Source organism: Lynx canadensis, chromosome X (assembly GCF_007474595.2).
Source record: "Lynx canadensis isolate LIC74 chromosome X, mLynCan4.pri.v2, whole genome shotgun sequence".
NCBI lineage: Eukaryota > Metazoa > Chordata > Mammalia > Carnivora > Felidae > Lynx > Lynx canadensis.
In genome coordinates, this window is record NC_044321.2 from 119,424,402 (window position 1) to 119,450,850 (window position 26,449).

At 46.2% G+C, this 26,449-nt stretch overlaps 1 protein-coding gene across 2 annotated transcripts in view; it reads left to right on the plus strand.

Moving 5' to 3' along the window:
- Positions 1-26,449, plus strand: part of AFF2 (AF4/FMR2 family member 2) — a 280,441-nt gene that overhangs the window by 243,658 nt on the left and 10,334 nt on the right. For both annotated transcript variants that reach the window (XM_032592102.1, XM_030305099.1), the window contains 7 exons: positions 4,760-4,919; positions 6,619-7,632; positions 8,874-8,995; positions 12,825-13,047; positions 17,749-18,044; positions 18,580-18,643; positions 21,777-21,913. In XM_032592102.1, the coding sequence (XP_032447993.1) occupies positions 4,760-4,919; positions 6,619-7,632; positions 8,874-8,995; positions 12,825-13,047; positions 17,749-18,044; positions 18,580-18,643; positions 21,777-21,913 (2,016 nt within the window). The remainder of the gene's footprint in view (positions 1-4,759; positions 4,920-6,618; positions 7,633-8,873; positions 8,996-12,824; positions 13,048-17,748; positions 18,045-18,579; positions 18,644-21,776; positions 21,914-26,449) is intronic.

Below are 26,449 nucleotides of genomic sequence, written 5' to 3' on the forward strand. Positions count from 1 at the left end.
GAGCTCGCGGGCCTTCAAAGCCTTGGCTTCTCTCTGTGACCAGCTGTAGATTTTTTTAAGTTTATTTATTTATTTTGAGACAGAGAGAGCATGAGCAGGGGAGGGGCAGAGGGAGAAAGAGAGAGCCAATCCCGAGCAGGCTCCTCCGCTGCCAGTGCAGAGCCCGACACAGGGCTTGTGGTCTCGCGAGCCTGTGAGATCAGGACCTGAACCAAAATCAAGAGTAGGACACGTAACTGTCACCACCCAGGCGCCCCTGACCTACAGCCCCAGCTATAGGTTTTTAAAAGTCTTCCCTGACGTTGAGGTGAAATCTTCCAGACCAGATGTCCAGCTCATTGGTCCTGGTTTTACCTTGGCCCTCAGAACAAGCCCACCCCCTTTCACACAGGACAGACCTTCCGGGGTTTTGAAGACTGTCGTCATAGGAACACCCTCCTCCCTGCCCCCGAGTCTTCTCCAGGCAGAGTACCCCCAGTTCCTTCCTATGGCTTTCAAACTATCTTACGGTATCGTGACCTGAGTCCTTTATTGCAGAAAAGGCCTGGTCAGCGTAAGCATAGAGAGACTGTCATGTCTAGAGATTAAGGTACTTGGACTTGCACTTACAACCCATCTTTCTCCTCTGGGATGCTCAAGCCTTCCACACCAGCACCAACCCTGCCTGGAGAAGGCATCATCAATGCCCCCTGGACTTCTGTCCCACTGGCCTACTCTTTGATCCCTCTCCCTAACCCTGCATTTCCCCACTAGGGTCTTTGACTTGCCAAGCCAGCCCCTTTGCACTCCGTCTGGCCTGCGACCACGAAGACCCATCAAATGGGGTTGGGGTTAAAATGAGGCCTCACCTACTCAATGAAGGCTTCTTACCCTGATGAACACAATAGCAGAATCTGACCTCTGGAAAGGTTGAGCAGCTGACTTTGAAGTTGTTACAAATGTGGGTCCTTTGAGAAGTTTTATTACATCGGGGTGAAGTCCAAGAGCACAGTTTTAATATTTACAGGCTCGGGAGTTAGACGGTTTAATACATCGAATGTTAATGATTTTTAGTATAACACATTATTTTTGTCGTAACCACTAGCATTCTTTTAAAAAGCAGTTTAGTAAAATACGAGAGGAAATGGTGCGTGGGAGGTAATTCTAGTACAGTTTGGCAAATGAAGAATGTGTAAACCGCACATTAGTCCATCTCCTAGGCAGAATCAAGTATGGCATGCGCTAGCTTCACTCGTAGCCACTTTAATATACATTTGGAAAATAAACTGGCGATGTCTGAAAATAAATGTAGCAGAAGGGGACTTTAACTAGCTGCACAGCTAACGGGTTTCAGCGGAGACCTGTGATGATTTGCCAAGTTGAAAGTTCCACCGTGGATTCCAGACAAGAATGTGGCCCTAGGCCAGTCATTCTGTTATTGATGTTTGTACTGCTTGTGAAGACGGTGTTTCGGTTTTGTATTCATTTTTGGTTCCCGGGAGCTGCTCCAGCTCGGTGCTAGGTGGGCCCAGAGGAAGTGAGGGTCAGATACACTCAAATACGTGGCTTGCGTTCCTCAGCAAGCGGGGTACAGCCAGATTCTCCAGCAAGCCTGGGAACAGCAGGTAGATAATAGAGGTATAAGAAGGTACTGGGGAGCGCAGTGTTGCTTCCATTTTAAACGACTGTTATTCCCTCCCACGATCACTGGCTCTCCCTGTTTCCAACCGTGCAACTGCCCAGAGAAAGCAATTCTTTCTCATTAAGATGCTCCAGTCCTTCACCCCCAGTTTGAGTCCCCTTTGTGTCCTCTCTGAATTCAAGTCCACTTTCCCTCTCACCCCTATGTATCCATGTTCGTCAGTGTGGATCTGAAAAGCTGGTGAACCTCTTCCTGTTCTTTCTACACTACTTTCCTTTAAGGGGTCATTGTCAATATTGACTGGCCATGGGGTCCTTCCTGAGGACACAGCAATAGATTTAGCTGTAAGAAGTCTGAGGGAAAATAATTTCCGGTCTCATTTTATTGGGTCTCAATCAAGGTTACTCTGAGGTTTGAAATGGTCTTTATTTCATGTCTCTATCTATCTATACTTAACTTAGACAAATAGTTAGAGTCAGTTTTTCATATGTGGTTTCTGTCCACATCTACAATCCCTTAATCAAAATTCTGAAATTGAAAAAGTCCTAAGAGCTTTCATTTTCAGTAACTTTGAGACAAACTCACTTCACGGCAGAGCCCAACCTCAACTGATGTGCAGATATTTATTTAAAGTCTTTATTCCTCTTAACTGATGATGTTACGGTAACAATATTAATGAGTTTTTGAGTTTTATGAAAGGGTGCTTCCCCAGATCCCACTTGAGGTAATATATGTATATACACACACATACATACATATATATATTCACACATATACATATATATATACATACACACACTATATATACATATATATACGGTATATATGGTATATTCACATCAAAATTTAAAAAATCTGAACATCAGAATTCTTCTCCCCTTCAAAGGGCTTTGGATAAGGAACAACTGTGTACAAATGCACACATACAAGTTTCCAACTAAGTCCATGAAGCTTTACTGTGATGTAACTGATGAATAAGTTTATTCTGGTAAATAAAACATCTGTGTTTTATGTATATCACCTCAACGCATTTGGTTGTAAGGGAATAATCCCTGGGATTGTTTTGTTTCTTACAGCAGTTGATCGAGAATAATCCAGTAAATGGAAACGCTATCCAGAAATATTCCAAAGTAAATCTAGAGTCGAGTTTGGTAATACTAGGATGGCCTGAGTCTTATGAGAATGCAGAAATGAATGCAGCTATGAAAGAAAACTAGGTGACCACTTTTCACTTGCAAATCATGAGTATGAGGTCGATTTTATCACAGTCCAGCAGCCAGTCAGCTCGGGCCAGTGGATGCTCTGTGCTGGACTTAAAACTTTACTTGGGGGGAATCAAGGCCAAGTTAGCATAACGGCTGGACTGGTCTCATTAAATCTGTTCCCTCGGCCTTTATTTAGTAACCAAAGACAAAAGCAATTGATTAGATTTAGAGGGTGCTTTGCATAAATACAGAGTTTTTACTGCCATTAAGGAGAGTTGTAGGTCCCTGCCCCCGCTGTCCAGGACACACACACATGCACGCGCGCGCGCACACACACACACACACACACACACACGTGCGTGCACCTTCCCAGGAGATACAGTCCCCTATTTCCTCTGCTTCCCCTAATCTCTTGGTGTGTTTGGCAGAGAAATGTACTTTCGGATAGCATTTACTTAGCAGATAGCATTTTAAAATGAGCTTTGCTATATGAAAGAAAATACCTACCTGGGAGATTAAAGGGGCAGTCTTTAGGGAGGCAAGGTACATGGAATGAAAAGGCTCTCTGCACGGGATAGTGACTGACAAGGGGCCCATGCTGGCTTAAAAGGGATCCTGTTCCTTCCCAATCAGCGGCTGAGTATGGAGAAAAAAATAGCCACTGCTGAGGGGGGCGGATGGGGGCAGGCAAGCAGTCTTGGGCAGAGGGGTCCTTTGGGGTCCTTCTTGCTCCAGTTTGAAGGTGGGACCACAGGACGAGATGCCCTCCGGGACTAGAACTGTACTCTCCGGACTGAACTGAGGGGGGAGAGCCGGGCCAGGAGCTGGGAGCATGAGCGGCCGTGAGCCCCGGCCGATGGGTGGGCCGGCCTGCTGGCCCAGCAGTGACACTGCTCTGGCCCCCGGCCCCGGCGTCACCATGATGAAACTTCCCTCCAAAGAGGGTATTGGGCTCATGAGATGGAAAGATGAGAGCCCTTCCAACTTCCTGAGGTTGCAGCCCCACTTGTGACACTGAGCCGGAGGGCAGGGGGCAGTGACAGAGCCCAACATGCCAAGCGGCAGCAGAGGCTGATTTGTTACGAGCACGGGGAGCAAACGATTAGTAAGGAAGACTGTTGATTAGCATTAAAGGCAGAGTGTGAATGGTATCAATTTTCAAATGCTTTGCTTGGTCAGCTGTACAAATTTGAAATCCGTCATTAGACTTGCTCGGTCCTTTTTGACCATAACCTCCCGGTAAGAGTCTTACAAAGAGTTTACAAATATTGGGATGGAGGCGGCCGAGAAATGGGGACTCCGGTCACCTGGGTGCCGGGTGCCGGGCACCTGGCAGGGAAGACGCCTCCCACAGTCCCTGCCCTTGGCGTTCTCCCCTCACTTGTCCAACTCGCTGGGGGAGCAGAGGCAAGCCTCCCTCCCTCTGGACCTCAGTTTCCTCCGATTCAGATGGGGGTTGAATTCACTCATCCTCGGCGAGAGAACTAACTATACTGTGTGTATAACTGAGATCACAGCCCCTTGACAGACCTCTGGGTTTCTGAACGAGATGGCACCCGGAAATGAAAAATTATCTCAACTAAAAACAACACGGGACCATTAAGAATTTAAGGCTGCATGTGGTATGTGTATCTGTGTCGGGAAGGCATGCAACCTTGGTCTAAAGTTTTCACGTGGAATGCGGGAGGCAAGGCCTTCCTGAGAGGGGAGGCAGTGTGACGGAACCCGAGGAACTTGGCCGCACGTTTGACCTCCAGCCGCTCACGGGGCCTCCTGAGCCTCACGTTTCCCACGTGTGGAATGGGACGGTGGGCTCCATTCTGCCTGTATCCAGCAGATCGTGGGTCCTTATGCCGAACGTGGCCGCGGGGGTGCTCTTTGCCCGCTGATCCGAGACTAAATGAGGCAGCGGATGATGTCATTTTTCTTTCAGCCCGCTCTTGGCCACTCCTCAGCCCCCACCTGCGGTGCAAGCCGGCGGGGGCTCCGGCAGCTCCAGTGACTCTGAGAGCAGCTCCGAGTCAGACTCTGACACTGAAAGCAGCACCACTGACAGCGAGTCCAATGAGGCGCCTCGTGCGGCCACGCCAGAGGTGGGTGAAGCGTCCAGGGCCGCGACCATGATTTCCCTGTCACCCACGCACACACACGCACACACACGCACACACGCTGTCGGCACGATGAATACTTCAGGAAGGTATTTGGGTATTTGACATCATTTTTTCCCTCGAAAACGTGTGTATGCACAGTCCCTTCAAGAAAGACATGTCTTGCCCTGTGACTCCCTTAGCTTGTCTGAGCCTCAAGCCTCGTCATGTGTAAAATCTGGAAGAGTGATACCTGGGATAGCAACTTCTCTTTTGAGAGAACCGGTCAACACCCACTTCTGGTCGTGGGGACACCACCCCTTACTCCAGGTTGAAGTGCTGAATTGCTGCTTGGCAAGTAAGACCCAAGAAATGTGATGGATTTTTTTTTTTCATTTCAATTTGCAGCCTCCAAGTGTGTTTGGTAATAATTCATGAACACATTAACACAGCTCCGTAAAATGCCAAAATTATACTTTTGAAATAAAAAATGTGCTCTTCCCCTCCCTTCCTCTCTGAGTCCAGAATAACCCCTCAGTTCCCCCAAGCCTGCGCCTCGTACAGCAAGCAGGTCCGTCCAGGGCTCTGTGGACACTCGTTTGTAATAATCTGAACGTGGACCATGTGCCGGGCTCCTTGAGAAGCCCTTGACCTGCTGTTTTCCATGTTATCCTCAGAACAATTCTCTGGGGTCCTCGCTATCCTTATCCCCATTTTATAGAATAAAGAATAAGGTTCTGAGAGATTGAGAGAGAACTTTCCCAGCGTCTCCCAGGTGGACACTGGGAGACCCAGGACCGAAATCGGGCTCTGTGCACCTGCCAGAGCTCATGCCCTTAACCAACAGTGGCAGCCGATACGATTTCCTCGACCCTTCCCTGCCATTGCCCTGTGCGGGTTGGAATCCCAGCTACTCAAGTGTTTTTAATTCTGTCACCCTCTGTTGGCTGGTGTCATAAGCCTCAGCTGACGGCTTTCAGAAGAAGAGCAGTTCTAATAAAAATGATGGCTCTTTTAGTTCAACAGGCAGAATTCAGAGTTGGGAATCAAGCACCTGAATTGTACGCGTCATTTCCATGGCTTAACAGCGGACGCTAATGCCTGCATGCATGTCCCCATAAATTGGTTATTGCCCATACACTGACAAAAATGCAGTGTTTTTTTCTTTTTTGGAAGTCAGATCTTTTCATCCTTCAGTAAAAAGAGAAAAGGCTTGTTCTTTTTGCAGTGAACTGCAGCATCATATAGGAGGCACTGGCACTTTGGCAGAGAGGAAGCCTTTCCTTTTGAATTACATGTGAGGCACGTTTGCATGGGTCTTCAGGACCCGAGATCATTACTTCTGCCTCCTGGTGAGAGGTTGGGCAATGAGTCCCACCAAAGGATTTGGGGAACAGGTTTCCCTGCCAGGCCTCCCTGCCCGCTCTCTGGAAAAACCCTCTGTGAAGAATTCTTTCCTTCCTGGCCAGAGTGGAGAATGTTTTCAGAAGAGGAGTAGACATTTGTTGAAATAAGTAGATCGGGGCTGGGTTGTGGAGTCTTTGTCTACCTGGGTAATTTGATTAGTGTGGATTCCGTGTGTGTTTCTAAATGTGTGAATGGGCACTTAACACGCACAGCTTTTATCAGCACTCGGTGTACCGAGTGTCCGTCCAGATTCTTCCAAGAGGTGAAATTCCTTCTTGCTGTCGTTTCTCATCCGCAGCCTGAGCCGCCCTCAACCAACAAGTGGCAGTTGGATAAATGGCTTAACAAAGTGACTTCCCAGAACAAGTCGTTTATTTGTGGCCAAAATGAAACGCCCATGGAGACGGTTTCTGTGCCTCCTCCAATCATCCAGCCAATGGAAGTCCAGATCAAAGTGAAGACAAACCCCAGCCAGGTCCTGGCTGAACCCAAAGAGAGGCCTCTCCTCAGTCTTATCAGGGAGAAAGCCCGTCCACGGCCTACCCAGAAAACTCCAGAAACAAAGGCTTTGAAGCATAAGTTGTCAACAACTGTTGAGACAGCTTCTCAAAGGACAATTGGAAAAAAACAGCCCAAAAAAGTCGAGAAGAACACCAGCATTGACGAGTTTACCTGGCCCAAACCAAATATTACCAGCAGCACCCCCAAAGAAAAAGAAAGCGTGGAGCTTCCTGATCCACCAAGAGGCCGCAACAAACCATCTGCCCACAAACCAGTCCCTAGGAAGGAACCAAGGCCGAACATTCCCTTGGCCGCCGAGAAAAAGAAGTACAGAGGGCCTGGCAAGATCGTGCCAAAGTCCCGGGAATTCATCGAAACGGATTCATCTACATCTGATTCCAACACAGATCAGGAAGAGACCCTGCAGATCAAAGTCCTGCCTCCTTGCATTGCTCCCGGGGCCAATTCTGCCAAATCGAAGGAAACCTGTGGTGCCAACCTGACCCTCAGCACCTTGGTCAGCAGTAGCAGCAGCAGCAGCAGCAACATATCCGTCAATAGTGAGGAACCAGCTTTTTCGCCCATCCCTGTCATGCAAACGGAGCTTCTGTCCCCTCTACGAGATCACGAGAATCTGAAAAATCTCTGGGTGAAGATTGACCTTGACCTGCTGTCTAGAGTACCCGGTCACAACGCACTGCAAGCAGCACCAGCCAAGCCAGACCCCAAGGAGACTGCGCCGAAGCCCAAGCGCCAGACCGCTGCTGCGGCTGTGGAAAAACCCGCCCCTAAGGGCAAGCGTAAGCACAAGGTAAGCTGTCCCCTGTTGCCTGCCGAGTGAGCACGAGCAGTGGCTGTGTGTTGGCGAACTTGATCTGGAGTCCCATTTGCAAGAGGCTCATGGCAGTGCATGGCAGTGTTTGGGGAAGGCAGTGCTGCTTTCCACGGGAAAGTATTTGACATGACCGGGGAGGATGTGTTAGGAACGGTCCGGGTTTGGCAGGCAGTGTGAAGAGTATCCGATATGGTACACGAAGGATTATGATGTGTAGGAAAGACCATGAAGGCCGTTGCCTTGCCCCGGGTAGCCAGTCCCTGGGATGGGCTCCTTAAGCGACCCCTGCTTTCATGTCCACGTGCCACAGTCCCCACCCTGGCAGCAGCCGGGCACTCAAGTGCTCCTAAGGTCAAAAATGCATTCTCTGGGCCTTGTGAATTTCCCCAGACACACATCAGCATCCCCGCACCTGGGTGATACTTTGATGACCCGGGTTCCTGGCCGACACACAGTCTACCCAGCCCGCTGGGTCCCCTGACCTGTGTGGTTGGCCCGACTTGTGGAAACCTCACCTGTGAGAGGTTAGGGCTGAATTCCAGTGCTACAAATTATCATCAGAAGGAGAGGGATGCCCGGCTTTCTCAGCCAGTAGAGCATGCAACTCTTAATCTCGGGCTCATGAGTTCAAGCCCCACGTTGGGTGTAGAAATTATTTAAAAAAAAAAAACAAAAAAGCAAAAAAAAAAAAAACTATCATCAGAAGGGAAAACCCAAAATGGCCTCTTCCATTTCAAATACCTCTAGGCAAGTGAGTTTGTATCTCATAGGCTCATTCTGTTGTACCTCCAGATCTCAGGGTAGTTTTTTAGAGTAACGCCATCTCATCGTGATATTTGGGTAGTATTACTTTTAATGGCTGCCACGGAAAGTCTGGGGCTCTTGCCCTGTCACCGTTTCCCCACTCTTAGGGATGACGGCAGTGCAGCCAGGGTCTGAAAATTATAGATTCTCTTTGCTTTTGGTGGGAGATTCCTGTGCCACCCAATCTTTAATCAGAGGGTCACATCGCAGCTCAGCTCACTCAAATGCCAACCTCTTGGTAGGAAGTAAGCTAGGCAAGGCCGATTGCTTTTCTTTCTGATCAGAGATGTGCGTTTAACTCCCCTGGCTAATCTAGAAGTTAAAATAGAAGCAAACTGTCTCCCTCGCTCGTGCGTTTTAAATGTCTGCATGTGCCATGTATTTCAAACACTGTATTTTTCTTCCCATTAAAGCCAACGGAAATTGCAGAGAAAATCCCTGAGAAGAAGCCACGTCTGGAGGAGGCCGCCGCTATCTGCCTGCTGCCCCCATGTATCTCACCAGCCCCACCCCACAAGCCTCCCAACACTAAAGAGTGAGTGGTTACCCTGTCTTTGTATGACACCTCGATTGTTCAGATTCTTTAGAAACATCGACTGAAGCCTTTTGTTGGGGGGGGGCGGGGACGGTCCTGTTTCAGAGGGATGGTAAGTAAGAAAACAGAAGTTGCTCAGTCCAGTCCTGACAGCTGTCCCTGGCCACCAGTCTAACGAGGGTGGTGTAAAGGGGGGGAACACAGGCTGCCACATTTGGGGGGACTCCATGAGCTTTCTAGCCATGTTTCTTTACTCCAACTCATGTGGAGGACCAAAGTGAACTTTCAGCACTAAGGGAAGAGTAAAAGGAGTAAATGAATTAAAAAGGGACAGAATCAAGAAGCACCCATCACTTGAAGCAGATCACCTGCTTCTGGGCCACTTCTAGTTTTGATAGTGATGAAAACAACCCCTTGGCCTTAACAGGATGCCCCCGATGCTGCTTCGTCTCTGGTGCCATTACTTAACCTTAATACAGAGCTTGAGGACTAGTAGGTACCTCCTGAACTCCTCGGAGGCCGGGGACATGACACGTTTGTGGAGGCCAGGGAGATGAGGGGCAGTTGCGTGTCAGGGAAAGCCAGCTGAAGATACGTATGTTCGTTACAACCAGCTGGCGCCCCTTCCACCTCTCCCTCTTTGCACCAAAGGGCCAGAGTCAGGCGCGAGGCCCCCTTGTCCCCTCACTCAAATGGCCCCAGCCTTCCTCAGACAAGATCCCCCCTCTGTTGCTACCAAGTGTTGGGACCGAGTTCTTCCATCTTGTAAATATCCCTTAACTAACAGTCACGTCAGCTACTGGAACCATTCCGTCTGGATAATTATTGCCATAAATTCATTCAACATTAGAGATTACTTCCATCAAAGACCAGTTTTGGAGCCTATTAGCAGCCCAGAGCAGAGAGGCAATCTGGCTTACTGCTGCTAACAATTGATTTCACAGATTACTGTTTAACATCAGTGATATGGCATCAATCGGCCACACGTAAGATGTCGGAAATAAGTTTTCAGCTTACATTTGCTTAGATCCTTGTTGTTTTGAGATGAGAGGTAGGAAAAGGCCAATTACCACGCTACCCACCTGGTATAATAAGATTTGGGCCCCGAGCTGCCCCTCTGCCAGAGGCTCCATAGTGCTTTGTGTGGTGCCTGTGTATCCCGGGTACAACTTCGCTCTGAAACATCCCGTTGCATATTTGGCTTTCTCAGAACTAGCAGCCCCTGCAATGGGGCAAGCTGAGCCCTTCACCACAGAGTGAGCCAGGCCTGTGGGGAAGCGTGCTTCTTCCCCAGTGGTCAAACATGGTCCTTCCATGGCCCTCCTCCTTTCCTGGAGGACGGACTAAAATGGCGTCGCTGGGTGGTACTACCTTCCCAGTTCCCAGGCTTTGGCCAGTTCAGGCCACTCGAAGGCACCAGGAAAAGGCAGGAGGCGTTGCCACAACCATCAGTCTCTGATGCCAGTCTCCCTAAGCAGCCCAGTGACCTGTTATTTCTCCCATGTCGTGGAAGATTGATGACCAACTATTCAGTAAATGTGCCATAATCTGAATTGGCTCTTCATAAAATGGTGTTTCTAACTCATGGTCTTTACGTTCTTTCTGCTTTTGTAGTCGTTAGGAAAGCAGTGTTTACCTAGTAGCATTTATCATTCAGGAGGGGCCCGAAGCAGGTTCTTAGGCTCATCAAACAAATCCATGTCTGCTCTGTCCACTCCTTGTGCCTTGTCGACCCTGCAAACCCAATCCTTGGAAATTTCTATGAGACAGCGTTCACTTTTCTAAATGAATGTTCTAAACCTAGCCAGGAATGCCACACCAGACCGTGACAGCTGTGGTTCCTGTTGTCCAGCAGGAGGACCCTGCGGAGCCCCACCCGCACCCCGCATCCCGCACCTCCTCAGGAGCTTGAACCATCAGCAGGGCCTCTGAAGCACTGAGTGGTGGTGGGGACACACATCTCTTGTCTGCTGGCTTCCTCTGCCATACACGAAAAGGTGCCCAAAGTGGCAAAAACTGTTCTCGTAGTAAGGCGCCATAATGGTGACAGAGCGATCTGTAGAACATGCTCTCTGGGTAGCCTTCACCAAGGAAGTTATTAAAGGCCCCATGGTTGTAGCTCACTAGCAAACGCATGGAAAGGGGCCCAGGTGACCAATGTCCGCTGCACAGAATGTGCTGGCCTGTGTGCGGCATCCTGTGTACAGTGGCAGATGGGAAGGCCTAGCCCGACTGTAGTAGCCACTGGCAAATCCAATGCTTCTAGGGAACAGCTTTGCCCCCTGAAGTCCTCACTACCTTCTCAGGCAGCTCAAGTAGTGGAGGAGTGGCTGTGGCTAACAAACCATTCACCCTCCCCCCCCATAGATGCCATGGCGATGCTTAACATCCCTCCATACAAATACCCGGAAGTCCGATGCCTCCATATTGATTACACTTAGGGTGGCCTGATGTTTGTGGAGCTTCCTTGTGGACAGGAGTCTGAATCCATATGTTCACCATTGTTTTAATCAGACATCACAGCTATCCGAAAATGGTTCTCTGCATCAAAACAGTTTGCAAAATCCACTGGCAAATATTTTTTTAGTTCATTTTAACTAATTGATGTAATGGCAGAAGCAGTTATGCTTTTAGAACTGTTGCTGCTTGACAAAAATTGACATAGGGCCACATTTATGAAACAAAAGATGGAAGAGATGGCAAATATTATTACAGTTGGCAAATGTGGGCGACACAGTGGAAGTGGAATGAGCAGACGGCGTTGACTGCTACCATTGCAGGAAATCAAACCACTTGAATGCTTGTTCATCTTTGATTTGTTGCCTTGAGATATTGTAAATCTATATTTCTAGACACTGACTGAAATTGACCAAGAGGAAAACATAAATTCTCGTTGACTTAATTTGCTATTGAAAATTGTAGTCAATAATCATGGAAAGTAAATGGCTGCACAGTGCAATATTAGTTGTCTAAGAAAAGATTAAAATTCAAGTAATCTTCATTGATTAGGCTAAGACAGTAACTAAAATGAAAATCCATGACCCAATTACCATGTTAAGCAGCTAGCATAAGGTTTTAGTTGTTCTGTTTTATTTGAAGTCTCTGTCTATTTGATGGTGCCCATTTAGTGGGCAGATAACTCAGTCTGAAAGCACAGGAGTACTTCTAGAACTACAGATGTCTTGTGGCGATATGACAAAATAGTTTTCAAATGGGTTCTGGAAAGTGGAGCACATCAGAACTCTCCAGTGTAACAGCTTAAGGTCAGGGGCTTCTTACGCCTCAGAATGGGCACAGAACATTGTGAACGTACAGTGTGCAACGTGTCACAAAAGTATTTAGCGTGTTATTGATAGCTAAGTAATGTAAAAGCATGCTATTTCTTAAGACGATATCCCCCCACTAATTGTTTATTGTACCATTCATTGTGTGATTATGCAGTTAAGTCCTGGGGCAAAATAAGTAGGAACCATCCTAAAAAATGACGGGATTAAAGTCTGCATTGGATTTTCCATAAAAATCTAATTAAGAGGAATCTTGAAAGGTTGCAAATATCACACTGTAGCACCCTCCATTAGACATTTACATTTTTCATGGAGTTCTGCTTCAAAGACATGTGTTTATTCTTGGATACATACATTTGCATTTATTTATAGTTATATCTCTCTATAGATATCTATGTCTATGTGCATTTTTATATATATACTCTTCACCATAGGCAAAAGACCATCAACTAAAATATCACTTAAGTCGAAAGTACCAGCAGCATGGGAAAAGCCACAACAGAGAGACAAAACTTTGTGACACCCTATACTTTTTGTTTACACAGGAACAATTCCTCCAGGAGAGCAAACAGAAGGAAAGAAGAAAAGCTGTTTCCTCCGCCACTTTCCCCACTGCCAGAGGATCCTCCACACCGTAGAAACATCAGTGGCACCAATGGTCCCTTTGGTCAAGACAAAAACATCCCTGTGATTGGACACATCACCTCTACCAAACCTAAGAGGAGTGAAGGCAAATTCTGTGCTACTTTCAAAGGGATAGCCGTAAATGTAAGCATCTTGGAAGAAATATTAGAATCATCAGGTAGAAACAAGTCGACCCAGCTTATCTAACTGGACGCGACCATGGGGGGATGGGCAGAAGAGGCAGAAGATGCAAGTGTGTGTGTGCAGAAACACGCAAACTCTCCGTGATTTCAGATCTTGGTTATTCTAATGTAGGATGAATTTTTCATTCCAGTCTTACTTAACCACACAGATTGTTATGCAGAGACTCGGGGCCTTGGATATCCTTTGGTCCAATGCTTTCATGTCTTGGCAGTGGGAAGCTTCCAAAATACTGATCACAGCATCTGGCACGGGGTAGGCACTGATCATTTAGTGAACACGTGGATGGGGTGGGATTGCCCAAGGTCACTGAACTGGGGCTGGAACCCTCAGTTACATCTTCCCACCACCCAGCTTAGCACGGGTGAATTATGCTTAAAACAGTGGCTGTAAAGGATGGAATTTAAAAGATGAATCTGTTGCTAAAAATCACACAATTGTGGTTCTAAGCCCAGCCAAAGGATTATCCAGCCCTTTGGATTTTCTGCACGGCTGCTCCATTAGCATAGAAAATTGAGACTCTGTATCACTTTTCACATCCGCCCAGTCTTTCCATCTGTCTCAGGTATAGGTACCTGAAGCACGGAAGCCACAAACAGTAGTGTCATCAGTGAATATTAACGACCAATGCATCTGCTTTTCCATGTATGTGCAGATGTAGCGTCCATATGCATCTAGTCTCCTTTCAGTGTAATATAAAAACGTAGTTACGTGAAAATCAATGAGCTTTCGAATGTCTTGATGCCAACCTGGTGGACGCTGAACCAGAAGTGCCCATTTACCACTCCCACAAAAAGCCATGAGGCCTCTGAGCTTGAAGGACCCCGACATAGAGTCCTCCGTCATCTGAGATGGCTGGCATGGCATATGTATCTGGGCAAATATCTTCGCCGGTATAGAGAAATTGTTGTTATAAAATAGTCCTTTTCCATATGAAATTTGCATGTGTGCACACACACCAACGTAATATTTGTATTCACATTTAAAACTGCTGACTTTGTTAGAAATAAGCCATCTAGTCTCAACAATAATTATACTATCCTACTTTTCACACCTTATGTAGGCAGCTGTCTTTGTACAGGGCCTGGTATATCGGCACAAAGAATCAGGTGCTTAATACAGTTGTGGTTATGACAATGGTACCGCTCACAAGAATCTGCAAAGTCATTTCTACAAGAACTAAAAGCAGCTAGGGAAACCTGATAAGTATGGTTACGTCTTCACCGAGAAATGGATTGTCCTTAAGAAAATCACTGGAGTGTCCCATGATAGTCTCCCATGACTGACCACCCATTGCCTCTTCTTTGGCCATTCGTTCTCTTTGTGAATGGCTTCAAAGCCAGAATACTAGTATATTTTTGCCCTAGCCTAAGAGTTAAGATACTTGGTTCATAGTGCTAAAACTGCAGTGGGTTTTCTGTGGCCTTGGGCAAATTATGAAACCTCTAGAGTCCATAAAGTGAGTGCATTTGACTAGGTGATCTATAGGGCTTCTTCCAGCTCCCAATGTGTTTTCAGTTTTGTGCTCTCTGCGTCCCCTGTGTTCCACATTTGCATGAAGACTTATTTATTGAGTCAGTGGATGGCTGAGCATGGACAGAGGACATGTTTATGTAACTTACGTGATCATGGCTGAATGAAGCCATTTCCAGTCCAATGTGCCAGGACTGACATCAACGCCATGTGTGCAGTTGGATGTGGTGCTTCAGAGTTCTTGTCACATATCTTGGCCATAGAGATGAGTGGGACCGTCTTGGGCTGACTCCACTGTTTGGTCTGGGCCATCTGGCTTTGGCAGTAGAAACATGGAGTTGGCTTAGGAGTTTTAGAAGGCTCCGATTTTTTTATGTGTTTGGGTTGAATAAAATCCATGATGATTTGTCAACTATTTTCTCCCTATCCATCATAACAATTTTTAGATGTGTAGCTCTCATTAAATTCATCTCAGCGAGCTCTTGGCGGTAAGAATTTTTGATAATTAGAAGATCCTGGATCAAGCAGAAAAGATACACTTTCATGGACATAAGAAATGTTCACATTTGGCTTCTATTTTTAATTTTTTAATTTTTTTTATTATTTTTGAGAGAGACGGAGAGAGGGAGAGAGAGAGAGAGAGAGGTAGAGGGAGAGGGAGGCAGAGGATCCAAAGCAGGCTCTGAGCTGACAGCAGCGAGCCTGACGCGTGGCTCGAACTCATGAACCATGAGATCGTAACCTGAGCCGAAGTTGGACGCTTAACAGACAGAGCCACCCAGGCGTACTGGCTTATGTTTTCAAGGTGACCTTTTGCCTTTTGACTAAGGCAGGTATGCATTCGTGCACTCAGCAAATTACTGGGAACACAAGGCTGTGGGGCAGGGGGTATGGGGTACGGTAGCCATGTCATAAATCAGAGATGGCTCCAGTGTTCAGAGAGCTCTCAGTGTAAGGGAAGCAATGAAACGTGTGCTCAAAGAGCTAGAATATAAAATGGCTGTGGTGATTGGTGTCATAGAGAAGGGATTGAGACAGACTTCAGATCTCTAAAGGGACCAAGGAGGATTAAAGCACTTCTGGCTGTAGACAGAAGGTGGTTTTCTTGGAGGAGAAGGCATTTGTTGAGCTGCACCTTTATAGATGAGTACGGTTTAGAAATAAAGGGAAGCGGATAAAGAAAATGGGATCTGTCCATACAATGGAATATTATTCAGCCTTAAAAGGGAAGGAAATTCTGACGCATGCTACAACAGGGATGAGCCTTGAGGATGTTATGCTAGGTGAAATAAGCCAGTCATATGTTTTACCACAATTTTTTAAATTAAAAAGTAAATTATCATAAGGCAAAAGAAAAACAAAAGCAACAAAGGGGAGGTTCTTTCAACTATAAGACTACACATGAACCAAAGCAGGACAGTGAAGAAAGTGAGATGTGTTCAGTCTGGCGGAAGTTCCATGGGAATGAGTAGTGGGAGATAGAGTGAAAAGCTGAAGCCAGATCTGGGAGGACCTTACATGCCAGCAAAGGAGCTCAGCCTTGGGTTTGCATTTGGATGCGAGGCAGTGAAATGCATTGGAGCTTTGCGTAAGGAGTGCAGGCTGGCCAGCAGCAGATTGAGAGTGGATTGGGGAGGCTAGCGGGGGTCCAACCAGGAGGCTGATGGTCTCGGTCAGAAGCCACGAGGACCTGCTGCACTTTGAGGCTTCAGAGGAGGGAGGGACAGACTTGGGAAACACTGGGGAGATGGAATGAATAGGACTTTGGAATTGATTGGATAAGGGCAATGAAGAGGAAGAAATTAAAGATGAGATACAGCTGTGAAATTCATTTTATTCTGAAGCTCTTTGCAAAAGAGTTTTAGGAACATTGTCATTTTTTGAAAGGAAACAATTTACAGAACTCTGGTATATAAAGCTGATTGAGCAGAGCAGCCCAGATGGAAGGCAAGGTCGGGAGACACTGGTTCCAGTGTTCCTACCCCAGGGATGACCACAGTGCCCTTACTGACATGGAGAAATCCAACCTTGGTGACACGGAAGACCATCTGCCATTAATGGAAAGAGGGGACTGCTTTGGTTATCAAATTGGTTTCAGAGCACTTTGAGGTACTAATGTGCCATCTTGGTGGTAATGATCCAGAGGTGATCACTGCAGGTCTGGAGCTCCAGAGAGAAGGTAAGATCGAGGTTTCCATTTGGCAGTAATCTGCATGTTGTCAAATCTGTGCCAATGCATACACGATTGGCAAATCCTGCCAAGGTCAAGGAAGCAGAGATCTGAGGAATGAACCTTGGTAGATACCAACCTTAGGGAGATACCAACTCAGAAGAGCAGAAGGAGGAAGAGGTCCCATGGCAAAGCATGGCCAGAAATAGAACAGTCAGGATCATCCCACCATTGCCAGGTGGGGAGGGCGGAGTCTACCGTGTGAACAAGGCACGTGGTCTCGTGACACATACTGTCACAGGATTATAAATCTTTTCACCTACTTTCTTCATCTGGATCCCACTCTTTTTGTGGGCAATGACAGTTCAGAGTGAAACCCAGAAGTCTCTTACCCATTTGGTTTTTGATCTGGTCGAGCTGTCACCATCCCGGAGGCCCTCAGGTGACATAGACACAGACATCAGTCAAGACCTCAGTGAACAAAAGGGCAGCTTCAGCCCTGGTCCCAGGCTACAAGGCCTGGTATGCTGGTATTTGCTGCACTGAATTTGGTATTTTGCAGAGTGACTAAGGTACCTTATTTACCCTAGTGAAAGTTCTGGGCTGTTCTCTTATCAAAAGTATACATATCAGGTTCACCTCTCTCTCTCTCTGTCTCGCTGTCTCTCTGTTTGTCTCTCTCTCTCTCTCTCTCTCTCTCTCTCTCTTGCTCAGTTCTCTCTCTCCTTGCTCATCTATCTTTCTTTCCCTCCCTTCCCCCTTCCTTCTGTCCCCACCCACCTCTCCTACCAGATTTGCCAATGGCTGTCTTCATGGGGTAATGGGGCTTACGTAATGACAGCGCCTGACTAGCTTGGGGTTGGTGTCGTCACAGAGAAGAAGCTGGTGATATACCAGGGTCACGTATTTATCCTGCAGCTGTATGCATTGTTTTCTTTTCTCTTGCCTTGTTTCCTAATGTGCTTGACATTCAAAGTATATCTTCATCTTTTTTTTCCCAGGATGGAGACACTCCAAAAAAGACCGCGTCTGCCACCGTCACGGTCACCAACACTGCTATTGCCACTGCCACTGTCACTGCTACTGCCATTGTCACCGCCACTGTCACGGCCACTGCGACCGCCACTGCCACAGCCACTACCACAACCACTACCACAACCATTTCCACCATCACATCTACCATCACTACTGGCCTCATGGACAGCAGTCACCTGGAAATGGCGTCCTGGGCGGCCCTGCCCCTTCTGTCCAGCAGCACCACCAACGTCCGGAGACCCAAGCTCACTTTTGACGACTCGTATGTTGTCCCCCAGTTATCATGGACACGGCGGGGCGGGGGGTGGAGGCTTTACGGCTTTTCTAGCACCTTCCACGTGTCACCCAAAGTAAGACCTCGGCAGTAGTTCCTCCTCCCCACGCACAGCTCTGTCCCCACCACGAAGTGTCTTTGGCCCATTTTAATCATGGAGCTCTGTTACCGTTTCCAAAGACAGGTGCTTAATTCTAGGTTGCTTTGTCCCCCTTTCTTATCCGCGTCCTCAGATGGAACAGTGTGTCAACGGCAGCCAGGTTCGTTTGGGTCTGTGGAATGTTCAGACCATGGAATGGCTAGGTTAGAGGGGCAGTTATTTATCCTAATGCTCCATTACACACTTCACGTTCCACTTCTGGGGATATTTCCAGGCTGGTTGTCATACGAGGGAGGGCATTCACCTACCCTTTTGAGGGCGTTGTATTGGAATGGATTTATAGCGAAATAATCTGTGATTCTTCTGGCTGTCGGCAGAAAGATGAAACATTGGTTGCTGAAAGAGCTCGTTTCGTTTGTTTAGGGTTCACAATGCTGATTATTACATGCAAGAGGCTAAGAAGCTAAAGCACAAAGCTGACGCACTGGTAGGTTTTGTTCCTCTCGTTGCTTTCCTCCCACTAAGGTGTTATGCTTTGAAGGGGAACCAAGAAGGCACTTTACATACGAGTCAGAGTTCCTCGCTGCTCTGACACAGGGAGGCTGGGGCTGGTCGATTCCTCACAGCATAGCTCCCAAGTCCTTGAGAGAGCGTTGCCCTGCCATCATCCATGTTCTTGCTCTTCCTCCCCTTGCCCTAACTTCAGGAGCTAAATGGCATACGCTATTGCTATCTTTCAAGTGAATTTTCAAATGACTTTTGAAACTGCCCTGGAGAAAGTGGGAACCCCCATTGGTCCCAATAAATCAGGACCGGTGTGGCAGAGAGGTTATAGAAAGCTGGTTAAGTGGCCTCAAAAATGGGCTTTGGGAAACCCGGGTGTGTAGAAAAACCTCCGCCCTGTGCTGCATCGATCACATGTTTCCAGAGTGAGGCGTACAGCCAGGCGAGGTCCCTACACAGAGAAGGGAACTTCTGTCATATCTGGATTTCTGAGGACGCATGGCCCTACTGCCTCCAAGGGTCTTGGCCACCTAGATCAACCATGAGCCCAGCATGTTGAGTTGTTATAACTGCGCCTCCCAACAGGGGGTGTCAACCACGTGTTACAATTCTTTGGGGGCCTTTAAAACAAACATGATGCCCAAGCCATACCCCAGACAAATGGAATCAGAAGTTCTGAGACTGGGACCCTGGCATGGGCATTAACACTCTCCACTGTCCTAGAGAAGGCTCTCAGTGGTATCCTCCACCATGGCATTGGGTCCACCCAGGACTTACAGGACCCGCGGTGTTAGGCCCTGGCAGGGCTGTGACTTGTGTCAACACCAGCTGCATCTGACGCTTCCCTATTTTCTGTCAGTTCCCCACCATGGTCCAAATTGCTCAGGTATTGCCTACAGCCAACCTTTCTGTGGGGTGAACCGTCCTTTGAAAACTATTGTCCTCTGCTCCTGCAAATGAAAAAGACAAAGCAGGCTCGGGTCCAGCTCCACCAGAGATGCTGGGGAGACGGTGCCTGTGACCATTGTATGGGGGGCCGGTGATATGGAAGGTGTGTCCTCAACTGCGCAGCAGCACAGAAGTGCTCTGGGGTCGACCCTGTCAAAATCAGGGCAAGGGAGCACATAAACGTTCTCTTGACAAGCTGGTCCATGGGCTCAGGAAGAGTGGGATGTGCAGAGGAGACCATGTGGGTGAGATTTAAAAGAACTGAGAAGCATCACAGCCACAGAGATACATATGTGTGATTAAGAACTAATACTCTGTACCTTCCACTGTCGTCTTTATGTGTACCCCCAAAATCACTCTTGGTCTAAGCCATTTAGAAAATGCATTTTCATTTGTGGCGATTTCATCCCCCACATGGGGGCAAAAACCAGTTTTGGGGGGTAAAGTAAAAAAGTCAGACATCGCAATGGTGTGTGACCTGCCCCCCCCCCAGGCCACAGTACATAAAGAGATAATGAATATATTTTTGGCATTGGAATTTCAGTGGAGCTGTATGAAAAAAATATCTGAAATAGCTCCCTCAGTAGCCAGAGGTGAGGTAGTAATGATGGAAAAAAGGTGGAGAAACACTCATCTAGAGGAAGATATCTTTGCTAGGCTTATATCTGTGTCAGGGCTAGAAGCCCCTCTGTAGTTCAAGCCCCTCGTTTCATGGATGGGGAAACTGAGGCCCAGGAAGGGGGCGCGACCTGGCCACTGATTGGCACTATGGCCATGTAATTTTCCATCTGGACTTCAGTTTCTTGTCTTGGAAAAAAAGAGAGGTTTGGGCTAGGAGATCTTTAAGCAGCCTTGCAGCTTTGGGTTTGTGAATGAAAAGTCACTTTGAAAACTCAGGATGTAAAGATTAATTTCCCCATGGGAGAGTCAGTTGGAGCTGGATTACCTAAGGAAATAATGTTGTAAGGCAAGAGAAGAAGGAGATAGTTTGCATATACACACACAGGTTTTCATCAAATCACTTTGAATTTGGTTGAAACCAGTATTTTCCCACAACAGCTTACAGTAAGGAAACCACAGAATTCCTGCGGTATGTAAAAGCCGAAGAACATTTGTTATAGAGTCATTTACAACAAGCGATTGTACTTAATCCTTTGCTAGAGACAGCCTCTCTGCCATTTTGAGAATTGAAACCTTGACAGTCGCAAGAAAATTTTTGATAAAAGGTATACAAGAAAATTAAAATAACTAAGTCTGCATTATACTGGTTCTTTTCCATAAAATTCCGTATTAGTGGAATTCTTACATGCCGCTATCAAAAATTGAAAACATTAAACACTGTTATAAAATACTCACTATAAAAGTGTCATATATAATATTCATTACACATAAAAAAGAAATCAGTATGTCTAAGTCAGTTTAATCATGACCATTATCAGGGCTAAAACCTTTTGCAATAAAATTTTACTAAACTAAAATATTTAGTAGTGCTATATTTTTTGGCTTTTTGACACACTATTTCAGACCATCATTTACAATGAAAGTGATGTGATTATTGTCAACAGTCGCACTGAAGCCTCACATTTGTCATGACAATAGCGTCAATTTGTTACCCTTCTCCTGGGGTGGGAGTCGACGTGCTCCCAAAGAGTTCCAAGCACAGACTGTACATGGACTTGGTCCAGGAGCCTTACCAAAAGCAGAGTTCATTGCAAGGTCTGTCCATAGGACCCTGCAGTGACCAGGCTACTCCATTCACTGCATAGAAACTAGCCAAGGCAGTGATTTGCATGCCGGGCCACTAAAAAATACTGACGACAACAGTACCACAAATATATGATAACACCACCACGACACGCGCGCCACCTTGGCCGCCTTTTCTCTTCTCAACCAGCGCCAGTGTCATGACAATAGAACCTTAAATCAGCTGCGTCATTGTCGATACAAAGTCACACATCGACTCCCCTTTCCGTCGCGGGGCCTGTCCTGTGCCTTGGGGAATGTGTGGCAGTCTCTCCGGCCTCGTGCTCATGACCAGAAATATCTCTGGACGTTGCCAAATGTTCCCGGGGGTGGGGGGTGGAAAATTGCCCCAGGTTGAGATCCACTCCTTTATAAGAGGGAGAAGAGAGGCAATATCGTGCTCACGAGCGATCTTCCCGTTTCAGTTTGAGAAATTTGGCAAAGCCGTGAATTACGCCGACGCAGCCCTGTCGTTCACCGAATGCGGCAATGCGATGGAGCGCGACCCTCTGGAAGCCAAGTCTCCGTACACCATGTACTCTGAGACCGTGGAGCTCCTCAGGTTCATGGCCTTTCCAAAGCCATCTTCCTAAGCTCGTCTCCCTCATAATTAGAATCTGCTATGTTTTCCAAAAATATCATTTCCTCCTCCTAATGGTTTGTCCCGTGCGTCTTCTTCTTAGAAGCCGTCATAATTAGTTCTTACCATTTGATTAACGTCATGGAAAATTTATAGTTGATGGACACTGCCTTGATAAATGACCCCCTTCAGAGGTTATAATGTGAGTGTTATAATTTGCAACATTCATAAAATTAAAATGGAAACGTGGTGGGTGCAAGTGAAGTGTGATAATTTTACCATTTGGCATTGACACTTGCCTTTCCAAAGCACAATTCAAGAAAGGTGGCACTATCGGGACTCCTGTTATAAACCATGTTTTCTAAGTATTTCTGCCTCAGTTATTAAAAAGGGGCCATGATTACAGGCGCCTGGGTGGCTCAGTCGGTTAAACGTCCATCTTAGGTCAGGTCGTGATTTCACGGTTTGTGAGTTCGAGCCCCTGCATCGGGCTCTGTGCTGGCAGCTCAGAGCCTGAAGCTTGTTGCAGATTGTGTGTCTCCCTCTCTCTCTGCCCTGCTCACGCTCTGTCTCTCTCTCAAGAATAAAATAAACATTTTAAAAAATTGTAAAAAGGAGGGGCCGCAGAGTTGACATTTAAGGCCACAGGTGCACAGTAAACTTCCCATGTGTCTGGAATTTCAGGGAAACAGACAAGGTGGTAGCAGGGGGAGGGCCTCTTGTTGGTCTCTATGGAGGAGAATTTGTGGGTAATCAGAAAAATTCCTGGAAGAAGGAGAAAGAAAAGAAAGGCCCATCGTGGTATTTTCCGGTAACCTGCAGATATTTGTAAAATAGTTTAATCCACTTCTGAATAGTGGGAAAGCACCATCATTTGCTGGATGGAGTAAATAATTGCTTTTGAGATTGAGTGAGCCGTTCTTTACCTGATAGGTCCTTATTTCCGGGTCACCTCTGGCTCCATTAATTGATTATGCTGGGCCTAGTTTTTACTATGTTGCACGTGTCTGCATAAACGGTTACAAATCTGAGGCCCTTGTAATTAAACCTTCAGACAAACACTGGACACGTTTAGCATGCATATTTTCCCAGAAAAGCACTCCAAAAGATCAAAAGAGTGTGGACTATTCTAAAGAAAAAAAAAAAACAAAACTATGCTTGCATAGAATCAGATGATTAAGTTAAAGCCACAAAAGTAAGGAGATTATGAGGACAGCAGCCTCACCTTGCCAGGCCAGGCAGCCACCTTCCAATTTTCTGTGTTCAGAGAAGCATGTGAAGTATCTCTCGGACTTACTTTATGCTCTGTGAAAGCCACCACTGGCATTCTGTAGCTTTATAAGGGGAAATTGATTTCTCAGTGTATTCGAGGCTGCCAGGGATTTTCCAAGATGCACAAGATGAAAATTCTCGCAAAACTTATAAGGATTAAAAATTGACGGGCAGGGCACTGGGGTGGCTCAGTCAGTTAAGCTTCTGACTCTTGGTTTCATCTCAGGTCGTGATCTCACGGTTCATGAGTTCAAGCCCTGCATCGGACTCTGTGCTGACAGCGGAGTCTGCTTGGGATTCTCTCTCTCTCTCCCTGTCTCTGCCCATCCCCCACTTGTGCACATTCTCTCTCTCTCTCTCTCTCTCTCCCCCCCCTCCAAAATAAATAAACAAACATAAAAAAAATTGAGGGGCGGGACACCTGGGTGGCTCAGTTGTTTAAGCGTCTGACTCTTGATCTTGGCTCAGGTCGCGATCTCAAGGGTTTGTGAGATCAATCCCCGCATCAGGCTCTGTACTGACTGCACAGAACCTGCTTGGGATTGTCTCTGTCTCTCTCTCTCTCTCTCTCTCTCTCTTTCTCTCTCTCTGTGTGTGTGTGTGTGTGTTCCTCCCCCCATCTCAAAATAAATAAATTTTTAAAAAATTGAGGGGCAATATTAGTGAAGAAACATGGAGAAAATTCATGTTCTCTATCCTTCCAAAAATGCAGACTTTAAAAAAGGCACTTTTTAAATTAACAAGAAAATATAAAAATGCTAATACCTAGTGTTAACACACACACACACACACACACACACACACACACAGTAATGGTGACCTAGGCCTCTCCTTTGCTGGAAACCTCTACAAATGAGCATTTATACCTTTTCAGCCAGTAATTCAACTTCTGGAAATTTGAATTTCCTGTACTGAAGGAAATAATTGCAAGAGTAGAGCAAGTTATCTGTATGGTTTTCAGTTTGGCATATATTATAGTACACAATTAGAAGCAAACCAAATAATCAATCACAGAAGAGTAAGTAATTACACTGTAGTACACTCAACAGAATTCTTTGCAGCCATTGAATTGCAACAATGACGGAGACTATGTAGCTGCATGAAAATGTTTATAATACAATGTTAAAGTAAAAACGAGCTGCAGAATTATATACACACAACATTGCTGACCATGAAAAGCATGTTTCTGCTTGTGGACTAACCTGGAAGGGAAATGAGATCATAGCTGCAGTAGGGTGAAATTATGGGTGTTTTCTATCTCGCTCTATTTTTCTTTCTAACTCATTTTCTTTTAGGAAAAAAAACATGCTGTCTTAAAAATATAAAAGCAGAACATATCTTGTTCTTGGTAAAAATGCAATGTGAATCTTTGAGTAATATTTATTTCCATTAGAAAACACGTCTTTTTCCATAATTATGTAGCAAAAAATATTTTTTTCCAAGCACAGCTGTTGTTGTCTTCTCATTATGTGATAGTTTGTTCCCCCCAGGAGTATATCTCAGTAGAACCTGGTGAAAGTCAATGGAGAATGTATGCACGTTTTTTGTTTTTTAAGTTTATTCATTTATTTTGGGCAGGGGGTGTGAGTGAATGAGTGGGGGAGGGACAGAGAGAGAGAGAGAGAGAGGGAGAGAGGGAGGGAGAGAGAGAGAGAATCCCAAGCAGGCTCCATGCTGTCAGCATGGAGCCCAACATGGGACTCGAACTCACAAACCATGACATCATGACCTGAGCTGAAACCAAGAGTCAGACAGATGCTTAACTGACTAAGCCACCCAGGCGCCCCTGAACATTTAGTTTAAAGTCAATATTTTTAGAGTTTATTTTTGAGTGAATTGTAGATTCCTGTGCATTTGTGAGAAATGATACCATAAGTTCCTGTGGCCCCACTCTCCCGTTTCCCCCAACGCTGATAAAATCCATGGACTTTGTTCAGATTGCCCCAGTTTTACATGCACCTCTTTGTGTGCCCTCTCTCTACGTGGACAGTTTTTATATTTTCTGTAAAGCATGTGTGTGTCTAATTGTTTTTTTTTTTTTTTGAGAGAGAGAGAGAGAAATTTCAGTTGAGAATAAAATGGGCTAAAGCAACTAGGTCTTTGAAAGTAGTTGCAATTATGGAGAGACTGTAATATGAACATAGTTTTTAGTAGCATAATATTGTGTTGCAGAGATTTTTATTACTCTCTCTCCGACAGTATGCTGGCCACAGAGAGAGAGCCCAGTTTTCTTCCTCCAAGTAATTATAGTTGCTCTGAGCCCTGGGAGTCTGCAATAGAAATGTATTTGTGCAAACAAGTGGGGCATCACAATGAGTTGACATTTCAGCGATCCAACTGTCAAAGACAGTTTGATTTATTACATAATAAAACTCCTTTTGCTTAATATGGCAACGACAGAAGGGACCCACATCACGTGCTCAGGTCCTTTTGTTGGAAAATGTTCCCTCAGCAGAAGTGGAGCGGTAGCCAGGAGAGCAGGGTGATAACAGCATGCCGACGGGGCGCCGAGTCTTGGGGGGCAAGCCCAGGGGTGCTGGTGTTCCGGAGAGGCTGTCGAAAACAGGGAGTCTGTGGTACAGGCTCCCCATCACCTTCTCGTAAATGAGAACTAGTCCACGCTGCCTGCACACTTTCAGCTTCCTTCTGCAACACTGAACTCCATTACTCATTCCTCCACAGGTACCTGTGAAATTGCATTAAAGCTCAGACAATGATTTTATGCAATGAATTGATTTTCAAGAGTCTAAATGCCCAGAATGGGATGTGCTCAGCTAGAAGAAAAAAAATGAGAGCTGCTCAACCTTTGATCACCCCAGTGTGGAACAGTAACAATTAAAGAGAATGGAAAGACAAAATATACCAGCACCATAAATTAAGGGCACTTACACCTTCAAATGCTGTGAAATCGACCTTCCTTTTAAAAAACAAAACAAAACAAAACAAAACCACTTTCTATAAGAATATATTCAAAAGCCGAGCCATTAGAAAAGACCTCTTTCACTGCGTGATTGTGGGCTCCCCATGCCCGTGTCACACAGAGTCGTGTATTATTTACCTCATCTGTCATAAAGTCAGCTGAGACTGACATTTGTGGCCACCTCTCGTGGCAAGCCAGGAATGTCTTTAGCTAGAGTGGTCCTAGAAACAGCCTTTTGCCAGCACTTGTTTTTATTTTGTTAAGTTTTTATTTAAATTCCAGTTAGCGGGCACGTGGGTGGCTCAGTCAGTTAAGCATCCAACTTC